Source organism: Sturnira hondurensis, unplaced genomic scaffold (genome assembly GCF_014824575.4).
Source record: "Sturnira hondurensis isolate 20B ecotype Veracruz unplaced genomic scaffold, ASM1482457v3 Scaffold0009125, whole genome shotgun sequence".
Taxonomy (NCBI): domain Eukaryota; kingdom Metazoa; phylum Chordata; class Mammalia; order Chiroptera; family Phyllostomidae; genus Sturnira; species Sturnira hondurensis.
In genome coordinates, this window is record NW_028081756.1 from 3,838,301 (window position 1) to 3,857,906 (window position 19,606).

The following is a 19,606-nucleotide window of genomic DNA, read 5'->3' on the forward strand; positions in this document are numbered from 1 at the left end:
ATATCTTTTTTTAAAAGATTTTATTTATTTATTATTTTTAGACAGGGGAAGGGAGAGACAAAGAGAGGTAGGGAAACATCAATGTGTAGTTGCCTCTCATCTGATCCCTATGGGGACCTGGCATGTAACACAGACATGTGCCCTGACTGGGAATGGACTGGTGATCCTTTGGTTCTCAGGCCCAAGCTCAATCCACTGAGCGGCACCAGCCAGGGCTGCTCTTTCCTTTCTGATTTTATTTATTTGGTCCTCTTTTTTCCTGATGGTTCTGGTTAAATATTCATCAGTATTTATCTTTTCAAAGAACCAGCTCTTCATTCATTGATCTTTTTTAGTGGGTTTTTTTTAAGTCTTTATGTCAATTATTTTCATTCTAGTCTTTATTATTACTTCCTTCTACTTACTCTGTGCATTGTTTGTTGTTTTCTTCTAGTTTTTTTAGGTGTAAGGTTAGATTGTTTATATGACATTTTTCTTGCTTCTTGAGGTAGGCTTGCAATGAACTTCTGTCTCGTGATTGCTTTTGCTATGTCCCATAGGTTTTGAGTTGTTGTGTGTTTACTTTCATTTGTCTCAAAGTAACTTTTGATTTCTTCCTTGATCTCATTGTTTACCTATTCATTATTTAATAACATGTTATTTAACCTCTAGGTGTTTGACTCTTTTTGAGGGTTTTTTTTTATTGTAGTTGATTTCTAGTTTCATACCATTGTGGTCTGAGATGCTTGATATGATATCAGCCTTCTTGAATTTATTAAGGCCTGTTTTGTGTCCTAACATGTGGTCTATCTCTGAGAATGTTTCATATGTACTGCAGAAGATATATATTTTGCTACTTTGGGGCGGAATGTTTTTATACATCAATTAAAGTGGTCTGATCCACTGTGTCATAAGGTGCTATTATTTATTGATTTTTTTGTCTGGAGAATCTATTCTTTGATGTTGATGCTGTGTTAAAATCTTTTACTATGACTGTATTGTTGTCCATCTCTCCCTTAGTGTCCACCAAGATTTTCTTTATTTGTTTTGGTACTCCTACTATGTTGAGTTGTAGGTCCTTGTTTTTCATCACTTTGATATTTTATGCTAATTCTTTCTGGCATGAAGTCTTTCTGTGGAGAAATCAGTTAACAACCTTAGCGGAACTCCTTTATAGGTAAATAAATGTTTCACTCTTGCTGCTTTTAAGACTGTGTCTTTGTTTTTAACCTTTTCTGTTTTAATTATGGTATGTCTTGGTGTGGGCCTCTTTGGGTTTGTCTTCATTGGGACTCTGTGCTTTCTAAAGTTGTGTGAATTTTCCCTTCATTTGGTTAGGGAAGTTTTTAGATATTATTTCTTCAAACAAATTCTTTATCCTTGGGTCAGCCTCTTCTTCTGGCACTCCTATGATGATACAAGTGTTGTTATGCTTGATATCATTCCAGGGGTCCCTGAGACTTTCCTAGTTTTTTAAATTGTTTTGTATGCTTTGCTTGGGTGCTTAGTATTATCTTGTCCTTTAAATCACTGATTCAGTCTTTTACTTCATCTAACCTGCTGTGCATTCCTTTTAATGTACTCTTCATTTCAGATACTGTATTCTTCATTTCTGACTGGTTCTTTTTTATGGTTTCTTTGTCCTTTTTAATGCTTACTTCCTTAAGTTCTCATCTGGATTATGCATTCTTCCCTTACTTCCTTGAGAATCCTTATAACCATTGTTTTAAAAATCTGCCTTTGGTCTTTTGGTTGCATTCATTTAATTTCCTTCTTGTGTCTTGAGTATTTAGATTTTGATGTGACAAGGCTTTCAAAAATAGGTATGGGCTCTGTACAGGTGGCTCAGTTTGTTGGAGTGTCGTCCTGTACACCAAGAAGTTGTGGGTTAGATTTGGGTCAGGACACATAACTAAGTTGTGGGTTCTATCCTTGGTCAGGGTGCATGTGGGAGGCAACCCATCAATGTTTCTCTCTCACATCGATGTTTGTCTTTTCTTCTCTCTCTTTCCCTTCTTCTCTCTCTAAAATCAATATATATATCCTCAAGTGAGGATCAAAAAAAGTCTGCAATTACAATCTTAAAAGCATTGATTCAGGTTTTGATATTGTGAATGCGGTTTTCTTTCACTTCATTTTTTTGTAGGGGATTTTCTTTTTTAAAAAAATATATTTTATTCCCATGCTGTGTGCTCAGAGACTAAGTGGCTAAGTAGAACTGCACACCTGAGTTTGTCCTGTGCTGCATGCCCCAAGGCTGAGTGACTGATTAGAGCCTGGCAGCTCAGGGAAGACCTGGGCCAGAGGCCGAACAACTGTGAATATTGCAGCTCAGACCTGGACCTCAACCTGTCAAAACCATAGGAATGGAGAAAAGTGAAGCCTAGGCCCCCTCTTCCCGTGCCATCTAGGAAGAACAGCAGAACTCACTGAAAAGCTTTAAAGTCAGCAGGAAGCTTTTTTAAAATTATTACTTTCTCTCATTTCTTTTCTTTTTTTTTCTTTTTCTTCTTCCCCCAAATGACACAATAAGATGTGGAATTACTAAGGGTCTAGAGACAGATCCAAAGGGGGAGCACAAGGCTAACACCATAAATTGAGAAACTGAAACAAATATCAGTTTGTCATCCCATAGAGCTGGCATTTTATTTTCTAACTGTAATATTATTTTTTCATTGTTTTTATCACTTTTATTTTATTAGTATTTATTTAATTTCTCTTCCTTATGTTTAGTTTTCTTCATTTTATTTCTCTGTTTTTTTAAATATATTTTATTGATTATTTCTCTGTTTAATTGCATTGTTTGACTGGTTTTCCTTATTCTTTCTTTATTGTCTTTTAATTTTTCTTCTTTCACTTCACTCGTGTACCAATAACACACTCTTCTTGATTGGATACTTTTTGTTCTGCTTATCCAAATCATATATTACTTATCATATTATTGTTGTTATACTACTGTTGTAAATGATTGTTGTTCCATACAGTTGTACATACTACACAGCAACCCTCCCTGATCTTAGCCCACTTCACTTTAATCCTGAGCATTATTATTGTTGTAGTTACCTCTATTCTCTCCTACACTACACCTTCTTTCTATCCTTTACTCTCACTATACCTCATCATCTAACATTGCACAAGTGCTGTGTTTACTGGGTTCAGCCCACAATTATCCTCCCCTCTAACAAGAGTCTTAACTCTCCTTCAACTTTCATAAAAAGTGGCTGGTTGAGTGAAATATCACAGTTAACACTATACTTACACAAAGAATCACCTACTTCTTCTCTGCTTGCTGGTACTTTAAATCCCATAAAATACTCTCCTACTGTATTAATCCATTTTGCCTACCCCTGCCATTGATCACATACAAGAATAAGTAGGAGCAGTGAACATCAGTATACCTTCTGGAGGAGAAAAATAACCAACAAAGGGACCACCAAAAAGTAAAAACCTAAGTATGAAAAGAGAGTCCACACAAACAGAAGAAATAGCAAACCTAGAGCAACCAGACAAGGAGATCAAAGAGACCACACCACTGAACCCCACAGAATTCCTTCCATAGAAGTTCACCTTACAAAGATGGCTAGCAAAGTGAAACATTGGGATGTGCAGAAACAAACAAAAAGTTACCTAAAATGGGAAGACAAAAAAAGAACATGCAATCAAAAGGAATGGAAGACTTCCCACTAAAGGAGCTAAATGAAATGGAGATAACCAAATTATCAGATACAGAATTCAAAATAATGTTTATAAAGATGCCGAAGGAAGTCACAGACAGCTACAAGGAACTGAGTGAGAACTACACCCTCATTAAAAATGGAAATAGAAACTATAAACAAAAATCAGGAAGAAATGGACAATATCTCAGAAATAAAAAACACACTAGAAAAAATTACAAGCAGGCTGGATGAAGCAGAGGATTGAATCAGCGAGCTGGAGGACAAGGTAGGAAAAAAAAACCCAGAAGGACTGAGAAAAGGAAAAGACACTCATAAAGAATGAATAGGTGGTAATGAAGCCACAAGACAACATGAAATGGAATAATATCTGTAAAACAGGGATACAGAAGGAGAAGAGAAGAGCAAGGGATAAAAAACCTGTTTGAAAAAGTAATGATGGAAAACTTCCCTAATTTGATGAGAGAAAAAGTCATACAAATCCATGAAACACAAAGAATCACAATCAAGAGGAGGCCAAAGAGGCCCTCTTCAACACACATCATAATTAAAATGGCAAAATCCCAAGACAAAGAGAGAATCTTAAAAGCAGCAAGGGAAAAACAGGAAGTAACATACATGGGAGCCCCAATAACACTAGCAACTGACTTCTCAATGGAAACACTCCAAGCCAGAAGGCAATGGCAAGAAATATTCCAAGTAATGAAAACCAGAGGCCTGCAACCAAGACTACTTTATCAAGGAAGGTTATCAATTAAACTGGAAGGCCAAATAAGGAGCTTCCCAGACAAAAGAAGTCTCAAAGAATTTATCTCCTCCAAACCAATTGTGTAAGAGTTGTTAATGGTTTGCTTTAAGAAGAGGAACAAAAACAGTGAAGAAAAGAGGAACACAGGTACAAAAAATGCCAATGAATAAGTACCTATCAATAATAACCTTAAATGTAAATGGATTAAATGCTCCAATCAAAAGACATACAATAGGTGAATGGATAATAAATCATGACCCACCCATATGCTGCCTATAAGAGACCCACCTCAGAACAAAAGACCTACAGAGACCGAAAGTAAAGGGCTGGAAAAAAACAAGCCAAGCAAATGGATAGGGGGAGAAAAAGCCAGGGTAGCAATACTCATATATTGGGTGCATATATATTTACAATATTTATGTGTTCCTGGTGACAAAAATAGACTTCAGACAAAATAGAGTTCAAAAAAAGAGCCATAATGAGAGACCCAGAAGGTCACTTCATAATACTCAAGGGAAGAATCCATCAGGAACATATAAACGTTATAAACATATATGCACCCAATATAGGAACACCCAAATACATACAGAAAATCTTGGAGGACTTCAAGAAATATATTGATAACAGCACAATTATAGTGGGGGATTTTGACATCACACTGTCAAAAATGGATATATCTTCCAAACAAAATATCAAGAAAGATATTGAGGTATTGAACAATGTCGTACATCAAATGGACTTAACTGATATATATAGAGCCTTTCATCCCAAAGAAGCAAAAGACACATTCTTTTCAAATGCACATGAAACAGTTTCAAAGATAGACCACATAAGAGGACAAAAAACAAGCCTCAACAAACTGAAGAAAATTGAAATCATATCAAGCACTTTCTTTGACAACAAGGGACTGAAAGTAAAAACCAACCACAAGGAAAAAAGCTCAAATATTCAAACTCATGGACAATGAATAGCATGCTATTAAACAATGAGTGGGTCAAGAATGGGATCAAGGATGAAATCAACAAGTTTCTGGAAACAAATGAAAATGAACTCACAACAACCCAAAACTTATGAGACACACCAAAGGCAGTCCTGAGAGGGAAGTTCATAGCAATACAAGCCTACCTAAAAAAGACAAAAACATTTCAAATAAACAGCCTAACTCTACATCTACAAGAACTCAAAGAACAACAACACAGACAGCCCAGAGAAAGTAGAATGAAAGAAATAACCAAGATCAGAGCAGGATTAAATGGCGTAGAGAATAAAAGCACAATTCTAAGGATCAATAAATCTGCTGATTCTTTGAAAAGATAAACAAAATCTACAAGCCTTTAAGTAGGCTCATCAAGAAAAAAAGAGAGAAACCCCAAATAAACACAATCAGCAATGAAAGAGGAGAGATTACAACAGATACCACAAAAATACAAAGAATTGTAAGTAATTACTACAAAGAACTATATGCCAAGAAATTTGAAAACCTAGGTGAAATAGACACATTTCTAGAAAAATATAATCTTCTAAAACTCAATGAAGAAGCAGCAGAAACCCTGACAGACCAAAAACAGGTGATGAAATTGAAGCAGTAATCAAAAAACTCCTGACCCATAAAACCCCTGGACTGGATGGTTTCATAGGAGAATTCTGCAAAGCATTTAAGGAAGAGCTAACCCTTATCCTTCACAGACTATTCCAAAAAAGTACAAGAAGATGGAAGACTTCCAAACTCTTTCTATAAAGCCAGCATCATCCTAATCCCAAACCAGAAAAAGACACAACAAAGAAAAAAACTTCAGGCCAATATTGCTGATGAATATAAATGCTAAAATCCTCAACAAAATATTGGCAAACCACATCCAGCAATACATTAAAAATTTCACGCACCATGGCCAAGTGAGATTCATCTCAGGGATGCAAGGATGGTACAATATTCCCAAATCAATAAATGTAATACATCACATAAACAAAACAAAAGACAAAAATCAAATGATCATATCAATAGATGCAGAAATATCATTTGATAAGGTACAACACCCATTTATGACAAAAACACTCAGCAAAGCAGGGAGCAATCCTCAACATAATAAAGGTTCCTCCTATATGAGAGACCTCCATGCATCAGCATATTCTATGGGAAAAAACTAAAAACTTTTCCACTAAGATCAGGAAGAAGACAAGGTTGTCCACTTCCACCACTTCTATTCAACATAGTATTGAAAGTCCTAGCCACATCAATCAGACAATCAAAGGAATAAAAGGCATGCAGATTGGAAAAGAGGAAACAAAACTTATTGTTTGCAGATGACATGACAGTGTACACAGAAAATCCTGTAAACTCCACCAAAAAACTGCTTGACTGAATAAATGAATTTGACAAAACAGCAGGATACAAAGTCAATATCCAAAAATCAAAGGCATTTTTGTACACGAACAGTGAAATATCAGAATCAGAAATCAAGAACAAAATCCCATTACATACAGCAACAAAAAAATTAAAATACCTAGGAATAAACCTACCCAAGGAGGTAAAAGATCTGTACTCAGAAAAGTACATAACATTGAAGAAAGGAATTAGAGAAGACAGAAATAAATGGAAACATATACTATGTTCATAGATTGGAAGAATTAGCAAAATTGAAAGAATAATGATTATTAACATAATCATCAAAATGTCCATACTATCCAAAGCAATTTACAGATTCAGTGAAATCCCTATTAAAGTGCCAATGACATATTTCATACACACAGAACAAAAACTTCAACAATTTATATGGAACTATAAACAACCCCAAATAGCTGCAGCAATTTTGAGAAAAAAGTACAAAGTAGGAGGGATCAAAATGCCTGATATCAAACTATATTACAAGGTCACTGTAATCAAAACAGCCTGGTACTAGCATAAGAACAGACACATATTAACCAAGGAACAGAATAGAGAGCCTAGAAATAAACCCAAGTCTCTATGGTCAATCAATATTCGAAAAAGGGGGCAGCAACATAAAATGGAGCAAAAATAGCCTCTTCAACAAATGGTGTTGGGAGAGCTTCACAGCTACATGCAAAAAAAAAAAAAGAAGAAGAAGAAGAAGAGAGACTCGACCACCAACTTACATCATTCACAAAAATAAATTCAAGGTGGATAAAAGACTTAAATATAAGCCATGACACCATTAAAGTCCAAGAGGAGAACATTGGCAGGAAAATCTCAGATATTTCATGCAGCAGCATTTTTACTGATATGTCCCCTAGAGCACGGGACATAAGGGAAAGAATAAACAAATGGGATCTCATCAAAATAAAAAGCTCCTGTTTGGCTAAAGAAAACAGCATTAAAATGAAAAGACAACAAACTGTATGGGAAAACATATTTGCCAATGATACCTCAGACAAAGGTTTAATCTCCAAAATATACAAAGAACTCACACGACTTCACTCTAAGGAGATAACTAACCCAATTAAAAAATGGGGAAAAGACTTGAACAGACCTTTCTACAGGGAGGACATACAGAGGATCCAGGGATGAATGAAAAGATGCTCAGTATCACTAGCCATCAGAGAGATGCAAATTAAAACCCTAATGAGAAACCACTTCACACCAGTCAGAATGGCCATCATAAACAAAGTGACAAACAACAAGTTTTGGAGAGGTTCCAGAGAAAAGGGGACCCTATTGCACTGTTGGTGGGAATGCAGACTGGTGCAACCACTGTGGAAAACAGTATGGAATTTCCTCAGAAAACTAAAAATAAAACTGCCTTTTGACATGGCAATTTCACCTCTAGGATTATATCCTACAAACCCTGAAACACCAATCCAAAAGGACATATGCACCCCCATATTAACAGTAGCACAATGTATAATAGCCAAGTCTGGAAGCAACCTAAGTCCCCATCAGTAAATGAATGGATCAAAAAACTATGGTACATTTACACAATGGAATTATATGCAGCAGAAAAAAAAAAAAAGAAGGAGCTCCTACCATTTGGGACAGCATGGATGGACCTGGAGATAATTAAGCTAAGTGAAATAACCCAGGTGTTGAAAGACAAATACCATATAATCTCACCTTTAACTGGAAACTAATCAACAAAACAAACAAGCAAGCAAAATATGACCAAAGACACTGAAATACAGAACAGGCTGACAGTAACCAGAGGGAGAGGAGAGAGGATAATGGGGAAAGGGTAAGTAAAGGGTTTACAGGAACAAGTATAAAGGACACATGGACAATAACAAAGGGTGGGGGTGGGAACAGAAGAGTTATCTGGGGAAGGTTGGGATGGTGGGGAGGGGTGGGGAAAAATGGAGAATACTATACTTGAACAACAATAAAATTCTAAAGTATTTTTAAAAAATAAAAAATATTTGTATTGAGTTTGCTATTATGATTTTTCCATTTTCTCATTTTTTACCCTCTGCCTTGTATACCCTCCCACCAGCATTACCCCCCACCTTTAGTTCATGTCCATGGGTCATACATATAAGTTTTTTGGCTTCTACATTTCCTATACTGTTTTTAACAACCCCGTGTCTATTTTATACCTACCATTTATACTTCTTATTTCCAATAGCTTCCCCCCATTTTCTCCTCTCTACCTCCCCACTGATAACCCTCCTTGTAATCTCCATTTCTCTGATTCTGTCCCTATTCTAGTTGTTTGCTTTGTTTGTTTTGTTTTGGTTTTGTATTTTTAGGTTAAGTTGTTGATAGTTGTGAGTTTGTTGCCATTCTACTCTTCCTATTTAGGATCATCATCTTATATAAGTCCCTTTAACATTTCATATAATAAGGGCTGGGTGATAATGAGCTACTTTAGCTTGACATTATCTGGGAAGCACGTTATCTGTCCTTCATTCTAAATGATGGCTTTGCCAGACAGAGTAATCTTGGATTTAGGTCCTTGCCTTTCATGACTTTGAATATTTCTTTCTAGCCCCTTCTCTCCTGTAAGGATTCTTTTGAGAAATCAGCTGATAGTCTTATGCACATTCCATTGTAGGTAACTGTCTCCTTTTCTCTTGCTGCTCTTAAGATTCTCTATTTTTAATCTTACATAATGTAATTAGTATGTGCTTCAGTGTGTGCTTCTTTGGGTCCAACTTCTCTTGGACTTTTTGATCTTCTTAGACTTCCTAGAAGTCTATTTCCTTTGCCAGATTGGGGAAGTTCTCCTTCATTATATTTTCAAATAGGTTTTCAATTTCTTGGTCTTCCTCTTCTCCTTCTGGCACCCTATGATTCAGATGTTGGAATCTTTAAAGTTGTCACAAAACATATTTGCCAGTGATACCTTGGGTAAGGTTCTGATCTTCAAAATATATAAAGAACTCACACAACTCCACTCTATGGAGACAAAAACCGAATTAAAAAATGGGCCAAACACTTGAAGAGATACTTCTCCAAGGAGGATATACATAGGGCCCAGAGAGTTATGAAAAGATGCTCAGCATCACTAGTCATCATAGAGATGTAAATTAACCCCCCTCCTGTGGGATACCACTTCACACCAGTCAGGATGGCCATCATAGACAAATCAACAGACCAGTGTTGGAGAGGAAGTGGAGAAAAGAGGGCCCTAGTGCACTGTTGGTGTGAATGCAGACTGGTGTAGCCACTGTGGAAAACAGTATGGAATTTCCTCAGAAAACTAAAAATGGAACTGCTTTTGACTTGGCAGTTACACTGCTGGGATTATATCCTAACAACCCTGAAACACCAATTTATAAGAACCAATGCACTCAAATTTTCATAGCAGCACAATATACAATAGCCAAGTGCTGGAAGCAACCTAACTGCCCATCAGTAAATGAGTGGATTTACTGATGGTACATTGTGGTACATTGGCATGATGGAATATTGCACAGTAGAAAGAACTAATGAGCTCCTACTCTTTGTGACAGCATGAATGGATCTGGAGAGCATTATGCCAAGTGAAATGAGCTAGGCAGTCAAAAACAAATACCATATGATTTCACCTTTGATTGGAACCTAATCATCAAAATAAACAAGCTAGCAAAATGTAACCACAAGAACTGAAATTAAGAACAATCTGACAGTAGCCAGAGGGAAGGCAGGAGGGGATAATGGGGGGAAAGGAGGGAAGGGTTTTCAGGAACAACTATAAAGGATGCATGCATAAAACCAAGGGTAAGGTGGAAGCAGGGGAGGGAGGTGGAGATGGCTGGGGTGGGTGAGGGGGAATGATGTGGGGAAAATGCAGACAAGTGTTCTTGAATAACAATAAAATAAAAAATAAACACTTCTAAACAAAAAAATAAAATAAAATAAAGTTGTCCCAAAGGTTCCTCAGGCTCTCCTCATTTTTATTTTGAATTCTTTTTTTATTGATTCTATTCTGGTTGAATGTTTATTTCTCCCTTCTCTAAATCATTGATTTGAGTTCTGGTTTCCTTCCCATCACTGTTGGTTCCCTGTACATTTTCCTTTATTTCACCTTGTGTAGACTTCACCTTTTCTTCTATTTTGTGACCATACTCAACCATTCTGTGAGCATCCTTATTACCTGGGTTTTGAACTGTGTATCTGATAGGTTGGTCATAGCTTAGTTGTAGTTTTTCTGGAGCTTTGATCTGTTCTTTCATTTGGGCCACATTTTTTGTCTCAGAGCACCTGTTAGTAGTAAGGGGCAGAGCCTTAGGTATTTGCCAGGGCAGGGCAACCCACTTCACTGGGTCGTGGTGCTGTATATGGGGGAGGAGTCTTAGAAGCAGCAATGCTGCTTGCTCATCTCTCAGCCAGCTTTCAGTCACTTCCTCTGCTACCCAAAAGCAAATCAAGACCCTTGGTGCTGATTCCCGGGTGGGTAGGCTTTTTTATGTTCTGGGACCCTGTGGGTCTCTCCAGTAAACTCTCCTGTGCAGCTGAAGTTTCTCCTGCCATCTCAACCCCGAGAGGTTTTTTCAGTCAGAGATTTTGAGGCTTTATTTCTCTGTGCTGGAACCCCGGATTGTGCTATTTGTCTTGCTCGCAGTTGTTCCTCCTGGTTATCCACACACAGATGAGGGAGTACCTGCTCAGCCAGCTGCCACCTTGCCCACCCTGGTCCTCTAGTCTGCTGTGAGTCCTCTCCATCTCAGCTGCCATGTCCACCCCTCATACCAGTCTGTATGAATGTTCCTTTTTTAACTCCTTGGTTGTCAGACTTCCATATAGTTCAATTTTCTGGTAGTTCTGGTTACTTTTTGTTTTTATATTTGTTGTTAACTTTTGGTTGTGTGAGAACACAAAGTATACCTATGCCTCCATGTAGGCTGGGATAAAAACTACTATTAAGTTTGTAATGGGTGCCTTTTTCTTCCTACTTATCCCTTCTTCCTACATAAGTGGTGTTTTCTTGGAGCTACTTCTCAGGACTTGAAGAGTTTTAAGTCACTTGGTTTTTTTTATACCCTAGTAGCTTGTGTTTTAATGTCCTAGATCTTAAACCTGCTTCTTACAGTATTTTTTCTAATCAAGTGGGATTTTCTCTTATTGGATTTATTTTATATTTGTTCCATCAGCACTAGGTTATCCATATTTCTCTCTTCCCTTTCCTTTCTTACCTTCCTTCCCTCCTTCCCCTCCTGCTTCCTTCCTTCCTGTCTTGCTCCACACTCTTGCTTGTCTCTCATCATAGGCATAGGCTTTGCAGATAAGTTTTTTGGATTTGAATATTTTCCTACTTACAGGTAATTTGAAATTAATTGTACCTGTCTTTTACTTTTGATGAAAGATTATGGGTGATTTTATTAGTTTATATTGTTGATTTAGATATTTTTTGAGAAATCATGGAGAAATTCAAATTTAGGCAACTACCATAGATCTCTACAGTCCAAAAGTCATTACGTTCATTTTTTAGGAATATTTTCACCGAGTATAGAATTAGAGATATAAGCTGCTACTGGAGCCAGCATAACTTTTCAACATTCTTATTTCTTTGGATTTTTAGTTTTACTTCTTGACTCAAATGGTATCTATTGAATTATGTAGCTTTTCTTTTATTTTTAGGTTGTAAGTATTGGTATGTCATCAGGTATTTTATCCTATCTAGATGCTCATATTAGCTCATACCTTAAGAATAAGAGGTAAGGCTTCATCTTTAATCTTCAACTTTATAACATCATAAATTTTTGCAATACTTTCATTAATATCTAAAACCTACTCTATTAGAGACCTGTTGACACTCTCTGGTTTGATAGTTTCCTAGGAAGACTCACAGGACTAAAATATAGTTGTATTTATGGCTAAGATTTATTTCAGGAAAAAAATATAAAGCAAAATCAGCAAAGTAACAGGGGAAACCAGGCACAAGCTTCCAAGCATCCTGGTGTGGTCTCACCAGGACGTATTAATGAAAGGATATGCTTAATTCCTTTATCAATAAGTTGTGTTAGCACATGTTGTTTTCTAGAGAACCTCATTAGAGACTCTGTGCTTAGGTGTTTTATTAGAGGCTGTTCACATAGACACCCTTTGCCTAGCATGTACTAAAACTTTAGACTCCCAGAAGGAAAGGGGGAATTCAGCATAAACTGATTGTTAAAACAAGTTAGGCACAGTGAGCTATTCTTGTTAGTGAGGATGGTGGGAATCCTCTTGAAATATATGTCTGCAGAAGTCAGCCAAGGACCAACATTGCAAGCAGGGCTTTTCCAGGAGAGCAGTTTAGTTCTGTTCATTCTTCCCTGCAATATCTACCTTGCCAATCACTTACTCATTTTGCTAGTAAGAGTTGTTTGGTATCTAAAATAGGTCAGCAATGCCATATCTAATATAAACAGTGAGGTTTCTTCTCAGCAAAACTCTTACAATTAATCAGAAGAGAGGGAAATAAAATTATTCTCAGAAAATTATACTTAAGGAAGATAGCAAAATTCTTCTCATTTTAAATCAAAATAATTAAAATGCCAATGTGTTATAGTAAATCAATTTTCTTCCTTTATTAACTTTTATTAATGGACAAAATATGACTGTAATGACTGTGTAAAGGAATTATATATTCACTCTTTTCTTTTAGCCTAAGAAAGCTGTCAAGGTACAACCTCGCCCACCTATAGCTCCTCGATCTTCTAGTAGTTCCACCGCAGCTGTTCGGCACAGATTGTTAAGAGTTCTCCCCCACATTGGGCAGTCTTGTTTACCTTCTCCTGGGAATGTGTATCTGCCTGAAACATCCTGCAATGCAGTTTCAAGTTTGACAACTCTGCCCCCTGCTGATAGACCCCTAACATCTATAACTAGTGATTTTTATAAGGAAGATGATAACTGGGAGAGTAACACACAGTCTCATTCCAATGGCAAGATCAAACTACCAACTCAGATAAACCATGTGGAGTTCAAAAATGACAAAGAGTTTGCTGATTCTATTCTCCATCTTGGATCACTCCTGCCTAGGCGGACACAACAATTTTCAGGAAATTTGTCATCTAATAATGAGGACGACACTATTTTATTTCCAACTTCTGAAGAGTTTGTAACTGAAAAATCACTTCTACCTGAAGTGGGTTCATTTGCTTTGTTTACAGAAGGAAATATTGATGAACAGAGCAGCACCTTAGAAGGCACCCGGAAGGTAAATCCTGATTTCTTACTTACTAATGTTGATAAAGGGTTGAAAGCTGCAGAGCAGCACCTTAAACATGTTGCAAGAGTATTGAGTGGTGAATCAGTAGAGACTACAGTTCTCAACAACCATGAATTAAGTCCTCACAAGAATAGACTCGTGTCACCTCTTCACTGTTCTACACCAGTGTCACTCCCTAATTCTCTGGTGAAACCACAGAGACAGTCCAAATGCTATGAGTCTGGGAATCTCCAGTCTCCTGCTTCACAAAATGTGATTCGGTCATTGGATGTTCAAAATATAACTGATTCTTATTTCTCTAGGACTACTCGCTTTCGAACTGTTAAAGTTGATTCATCTGGAAAAAGATCCAATATTATTTCTAAAGTTGAGGCTCGAGACATCAGAGAAATGGCTAGCAAGGCTTCCAAAAAGCCTGTTGGTGGTGTAAATAATGTAGGTTTTCTTGCTTCGCTGGCCCAGAGTGCAAGCAGAGAAGGGTTACAGAGCACAGGTGGGATAGGTAGGCTTCGGACCTCTGGAATTGGGCTGTTCACAGACCTCCAGCATTTTCAAGAAAAATGCATTAGGAAAAGTTCTCCCCAGTTAGAACCTACAGATTTTTTTCTAGTAAGTATTTTCCTTTCTATATGTTCTAGTAGTGGTTATCCTTGTAATAATTCAACATATTTACATTTTATTTTTTGTTTGCATGAATAAGGAGGCCTAAGGCTGACTTCTTTTAATAGTCTGTCTGAAAATGTTTATCTAGCTTGTAGAGAATCCATTTTATAGGTAAATTTTAAATAATGTTTTAGTCCTAAATTGAGAACTGTAACTTGAAAATAATTTCATTTAAACAACTTACCACAGTAGTTCCCACCCCCTTTATCTATGGGAGATACATTTCAATACCTGCAGTGAATGTCTGAAACCACAATAATACCAAATTTGAAGTATACTATGTTTTTCCCATACATATATACTTGTAATAAAGTTTAATTTATATGCATAAATTAGGCACAGTAAGATATTAACAAATAATAAAGCAGAATAATTATAACAATATAGTCTAATAAAAGTTATGTGCATGTGGTTTCTCTCTCTCAAAATATCTTGTACTGAACTCACTCTTCTGTTTGTGATAATGTGAGATGGTACAATTATCTATATGATGAAATCAAGTGAGTTTAGCTACTCTGGACAAAGGGATGATTTCTTTCCTGGGGGATGGAGTGAGATTTCATCATGCTATTCAGAATGGTGTTCAACTTAAGACTTATGAATTCTTTATTTCTGGAATTTCCCATTTAATGTTTTTGGACTGTGGTTGACTTTGGATAACTGACACTGTGGAAAGCAATACGATGGACAAGGGGGGAATGCTGTACTTTTAAATGCTATTTTTATTAATGATTTTCCCAAATGATAACTTTTATTTCAACTATCAAATTATACTCTTTTAAACAAAAGTAGTAAGCACAATATTGCTGAATGTGAGAATCAGTTTTCAAGTTAATTTAATTAAAATTAGATTAAATAAGTAATTTTAAATAAAAGCCCAATAGCATTTTTGTAATAAAGTGCAAGTATTTTATGTTTGATATTTTCTTCTGTTCTCCAGTAACTCACCTCCATAGATGTTTTTTGTTTTAATTGTAGCCTCCCCGTGGTATTGGAATGAGTGGAAATAATACAGCAGCAGGGAAAAGAGTAGGTAAGCTACAGATAATTTTTAAAACAATTTAAGGCTAATAATCATATCATCATACATACTGTTGAATTTCAAAGAGAAATGAGAACATTTTTTTTAGTATGTGCAGAGTGAGCTCTCCTTAAACTTTGTTCCATCCACTTAAAATGATTATGAAAAGTGACTATGGGACGTATTTGAAGAATAAAACTAAAATGAAATTTAGGTCTCTGTTGTCTGGGAAGGGATAGGGTGTATGAAAAGACAAGATGAATGAAGAATTAACCTGTGGTTTCCAATGTTCCCGGTCACTGGGTACTGTAGAGCCATGCTCAGCTGCTGGATAGGTTTTGATGAAGTACCCTAGAAAGTTGTTTAACATTATGATCCAATATCAAGGATGGTGGTAAGAGTTCCTTTTGGTGAACTGGTTATTTCTGGATAAAAGAAAATGACCATTTCTAGGTCAGCCTTTCCCAAGGAATAGTAGCAGAACTGACTATAACATTAGCACTCCCTTTAACACCTTAAATGTTCACTATGACCAGTCCTTATTTATAAGACAGCTAATATTATCATCATCTTTTGTATTTTAATACCCAGACTTTGTAACGGGAAACTCATTACAAAGATGTATCAAAGACGCTGAAATAGAGAACAGGCTGACAATGACCAGAGGGGAGAGGGGAAGGAATTTAGGGGAAAAGGGGAAGGGTTTGCAGGAACAAGTATAAAGGACACATGGGCAAAAACAAGGGGAGCGTGGAAACAGGAGGGAGGTGGGGAGGGCTTGGGGGATGGTCTGGGATGGGAGTAAAAGGCAGAAAACTGTACTTGAACAATTAAAATAAAATAAATAAAAAATAAAAAGATATACCACCTTTATAGCCCTGAGGTTGTAAAGTATATTTTGTACATTATTGTTGTTGTATGAGTTTTATGTCTTTAAAGAGATACTTAGGGTTTCTTTTCCACTACTATATAAAGCCCAAGTTTCTAAAGTATTAATGTATTCACTTTTTAAACAATTTTTATTGCAGTAAAGTACACATGACAAAATTTACTGTTTTAATCATTTTAAGTGTATAATTCAGTGCCTTAAGTACTACATTGACATTGTTGAGCAATCATTACCACCATCCACCTTGAGAACTCCTTTTATCTTTAAAAACTGAAATACTACTTATTAAACACTATGTCCTCATTTACCACCACCCCCCCAATCTCTGGAAACCACCATTCTACTTTCTATTTCTGTAATTTTAACTACTCTAACTACCTCACGTAATTAAAATCATACAGTTTTTGTCATTTGTGTTTGGCTTACATTACTTAGCATAATGTTAAGGTCCATCTGTGTTGTAGCGTGAGTCAGAATCTCCATAATTTAAGGCTTAAATTTAAATTTAAGAATTTAAAATATTTCTTATCCATGAATCTTTGGGTGGAAACTTGTGTTATTTTCATATTTGAACTACTGCTATGATTATGGGTATACCAATATCCTTTTGAGACCCTGCTTTCAATTCTTTTGAGCATATACACAAAATTGGAATTGCTAGATCATAAGGTAATTCAATATTTTTTTAAGGAACTGCCATACTGTTTTCTTTTTAATTTTTTCTATTGTTGTTCAGTTACAGTTGTTCCCATTTTTCCCCTCATTGTTTTTTCCTGCCCTATCCAACCTCTGCTCACAAAGGCAATCCCCATCCCATTGTCCCTGCCCATGGATCCTTTGTACATCTCCCCCTTCTTTCCCCCTGTTACCCCACTGCCTCTGCCCCTCTGCTTACTGTCAGTTTGTTCTTTATTTCCATGTATCTGGTTCTTTTTTGCTCATTGGTTTGTTTTATTGATTAGGTTCTACTTATAGGTGAGATCATATAATATTTGACTTTCACTGCCTGGCTTATTTCACTTAGCATAATGCACTTCCGTTCCATCCATGCTACTGTGAAGGGTAGGAGTTCCTTGTTTCTTTCCACTGCATAGTATTCCATTGTGTAAATGTACCACAATGTTTTCATACACTCATTTACTGATGGGCTCCTATGCTGCTTCCAGCACTTGGCTACTGTGAATTGTGCTGCTATGAACATTAGGGTGCATAGGTTCTTTTAAATTGATGTTTCAGAATTTTTAAAGTATAATCTCAGCAGTGGAATCACTGAATCAAAAGGCAGTTCCATTTTTAATTTTTTTAGGAAATTCCATACTATTTTCCACAGTGGCTGCACCAGTCCACATTCCCACCAACAGTGCACTAGGGTTCCTTTTACTCCAGAACCTCACCAATACTTGTTTGTTAATTTGTTGATGGTCATTATCACTGGTGTGAAGTGGTATCTCACTGTGGTTTTAGTTTACATCTCTCTGATAGCTAGTAATGCTGAGCATCCTTTCATATGTATGTTCTCTGAAACCCTCCAGGCCCTCTGTATGTTCTTTTTGGAAAAGTGCCTGTTCAGATCCTTTGCCCATTTTTTAATTGGATTGTTTGTCTTCCTGGTGTGGAGTTGTGTCAGTTCTTTATATATTTTAGAGATCAAGCCCTTGTCTGAGGTCTCATTGCCAAATATGTTTTCCCATATGGTTGGTTCCCTTTACATTTTGCTGATGTCTTCTTTAGCCTTGCAGAAGTTTTTTAATTTGATGTAGTCCCGTTTGTTTATTCTTTCCTTTATATCCCTGCTCTAGGGGAAATATCGGTGAAAATACTGCTGCATGGAATATCTGGAATTTTCCTGCCTATGTTCTCCTCTAGGACCTTTATGGTGTCACAATTTAAGTATTTTATCCATCTTGAGTTTATTTTGGTGTATGGTATAAGTTGGTGGTGTAGTTTCATTTTTTTGCATGTGCCTATTCAATGATTTTTTATTTTAAAATTACTATAGACATAATATTATATTACTTTTTGGTGTCCAACATAGTTATTAGATTTTTATATAACTTACAAAGTGACCACCCCAATAAATCTATTACATGTCTTACACCATACATAGTTGTGACAGTATTATTGAGTATATTCCCTATTCATTTTTTAAAGATTTTATTTATTTATATTTAGAGGGGAAGGGAAGGAGAGAAGGAGAGAAACATCAACATATGGTTGCCTCTTGTGTGTCCCCTGCTGGGAACTGGCCTGCAACGCAGGCATGTGCCCTGACTGGGAATCGAACTGCGATCGTCTGGTTCACGGGCCCACGCTCAATCCACTGAACAACACCAACCAGGGCCCTATTCTGTACTCTATAAGCCATGACTATTTTGTAACTATCAGTTTGCACATTTTACTTATTTTTTTTAATTTTTCTTTTCAAATACAGTTTACCTTCAATATTATGCTGTATTAGTTTCAGGTATACAGCATAGTGGTTAGAAAAATCATACTTTAAAAATTGGTGCCCCCAATATTTCAAGTACCCACCTGGCAAGATATACAGTTATTATAATATTATTGGCTATATTCTCTATGCTGTAATTTACATTACTGTGACAATTCTGAAACTACTAATTTGTACTACTTGACCCCTTTGCCTTTTTACCCAACTCCCATTCAGCCCTCCCCTCTTGCAACCATTAGTCTCTTCCTGTATCCGTATGTTTCTATTTTGTTTGTTAATTTATTTTGTTCTTTAGATTCCTTTATAAGTGAAATAATGTGTCTGTCTTTCTCTGTCTGACTTATTTCACTTAACATAATAACTTCTAGGTCTACCCATGGTGTTGCAAAATGTAAGGTTTCATTCTTTTTTTTGGCTGAGTGATATTCCATTGTGTATGTGTACCACAGCTTTTTTACCTGCTTGTCTATTGATGGATACTTGGGTTGCTTTCATATCTTAGCTATTGTAAATAATAACTATATTATTTACAGTAATATAGGGGTGCATATATTCTCTTGAATTAGTGATTCAGGTTTCTTTGAATGTATACCCAGAAC

At 36.4% G+C, this 19,606-nt stretch overlaps 1 protein-coding gene across 1 annotated transcript in view; it reads left to right on the forward strand.

The window, feature by feature from the left end:
* ZFAND4 (zinc finger AN1-type containing 4) overlaps positions 1-19,606 on the forward strand; it is a 182,182-nt gene that overhangs the window by 140,525 nt on the left and 22,051 nt on the right. The window contains exons 6-7 of the mRNA XM_037056706.1: positions 13,419-14,594; positions 15,627-15,681. Of these exons, the coding sequence (XP_036912601.1) occupies positions 13,419-14,594; positions 15,627-15,681 (1,231 nt within the window). The remainder of the gene's footprint in view (positions 1-13,418; positions 14,595-15,626; positions 15,682-19,606) is intronic.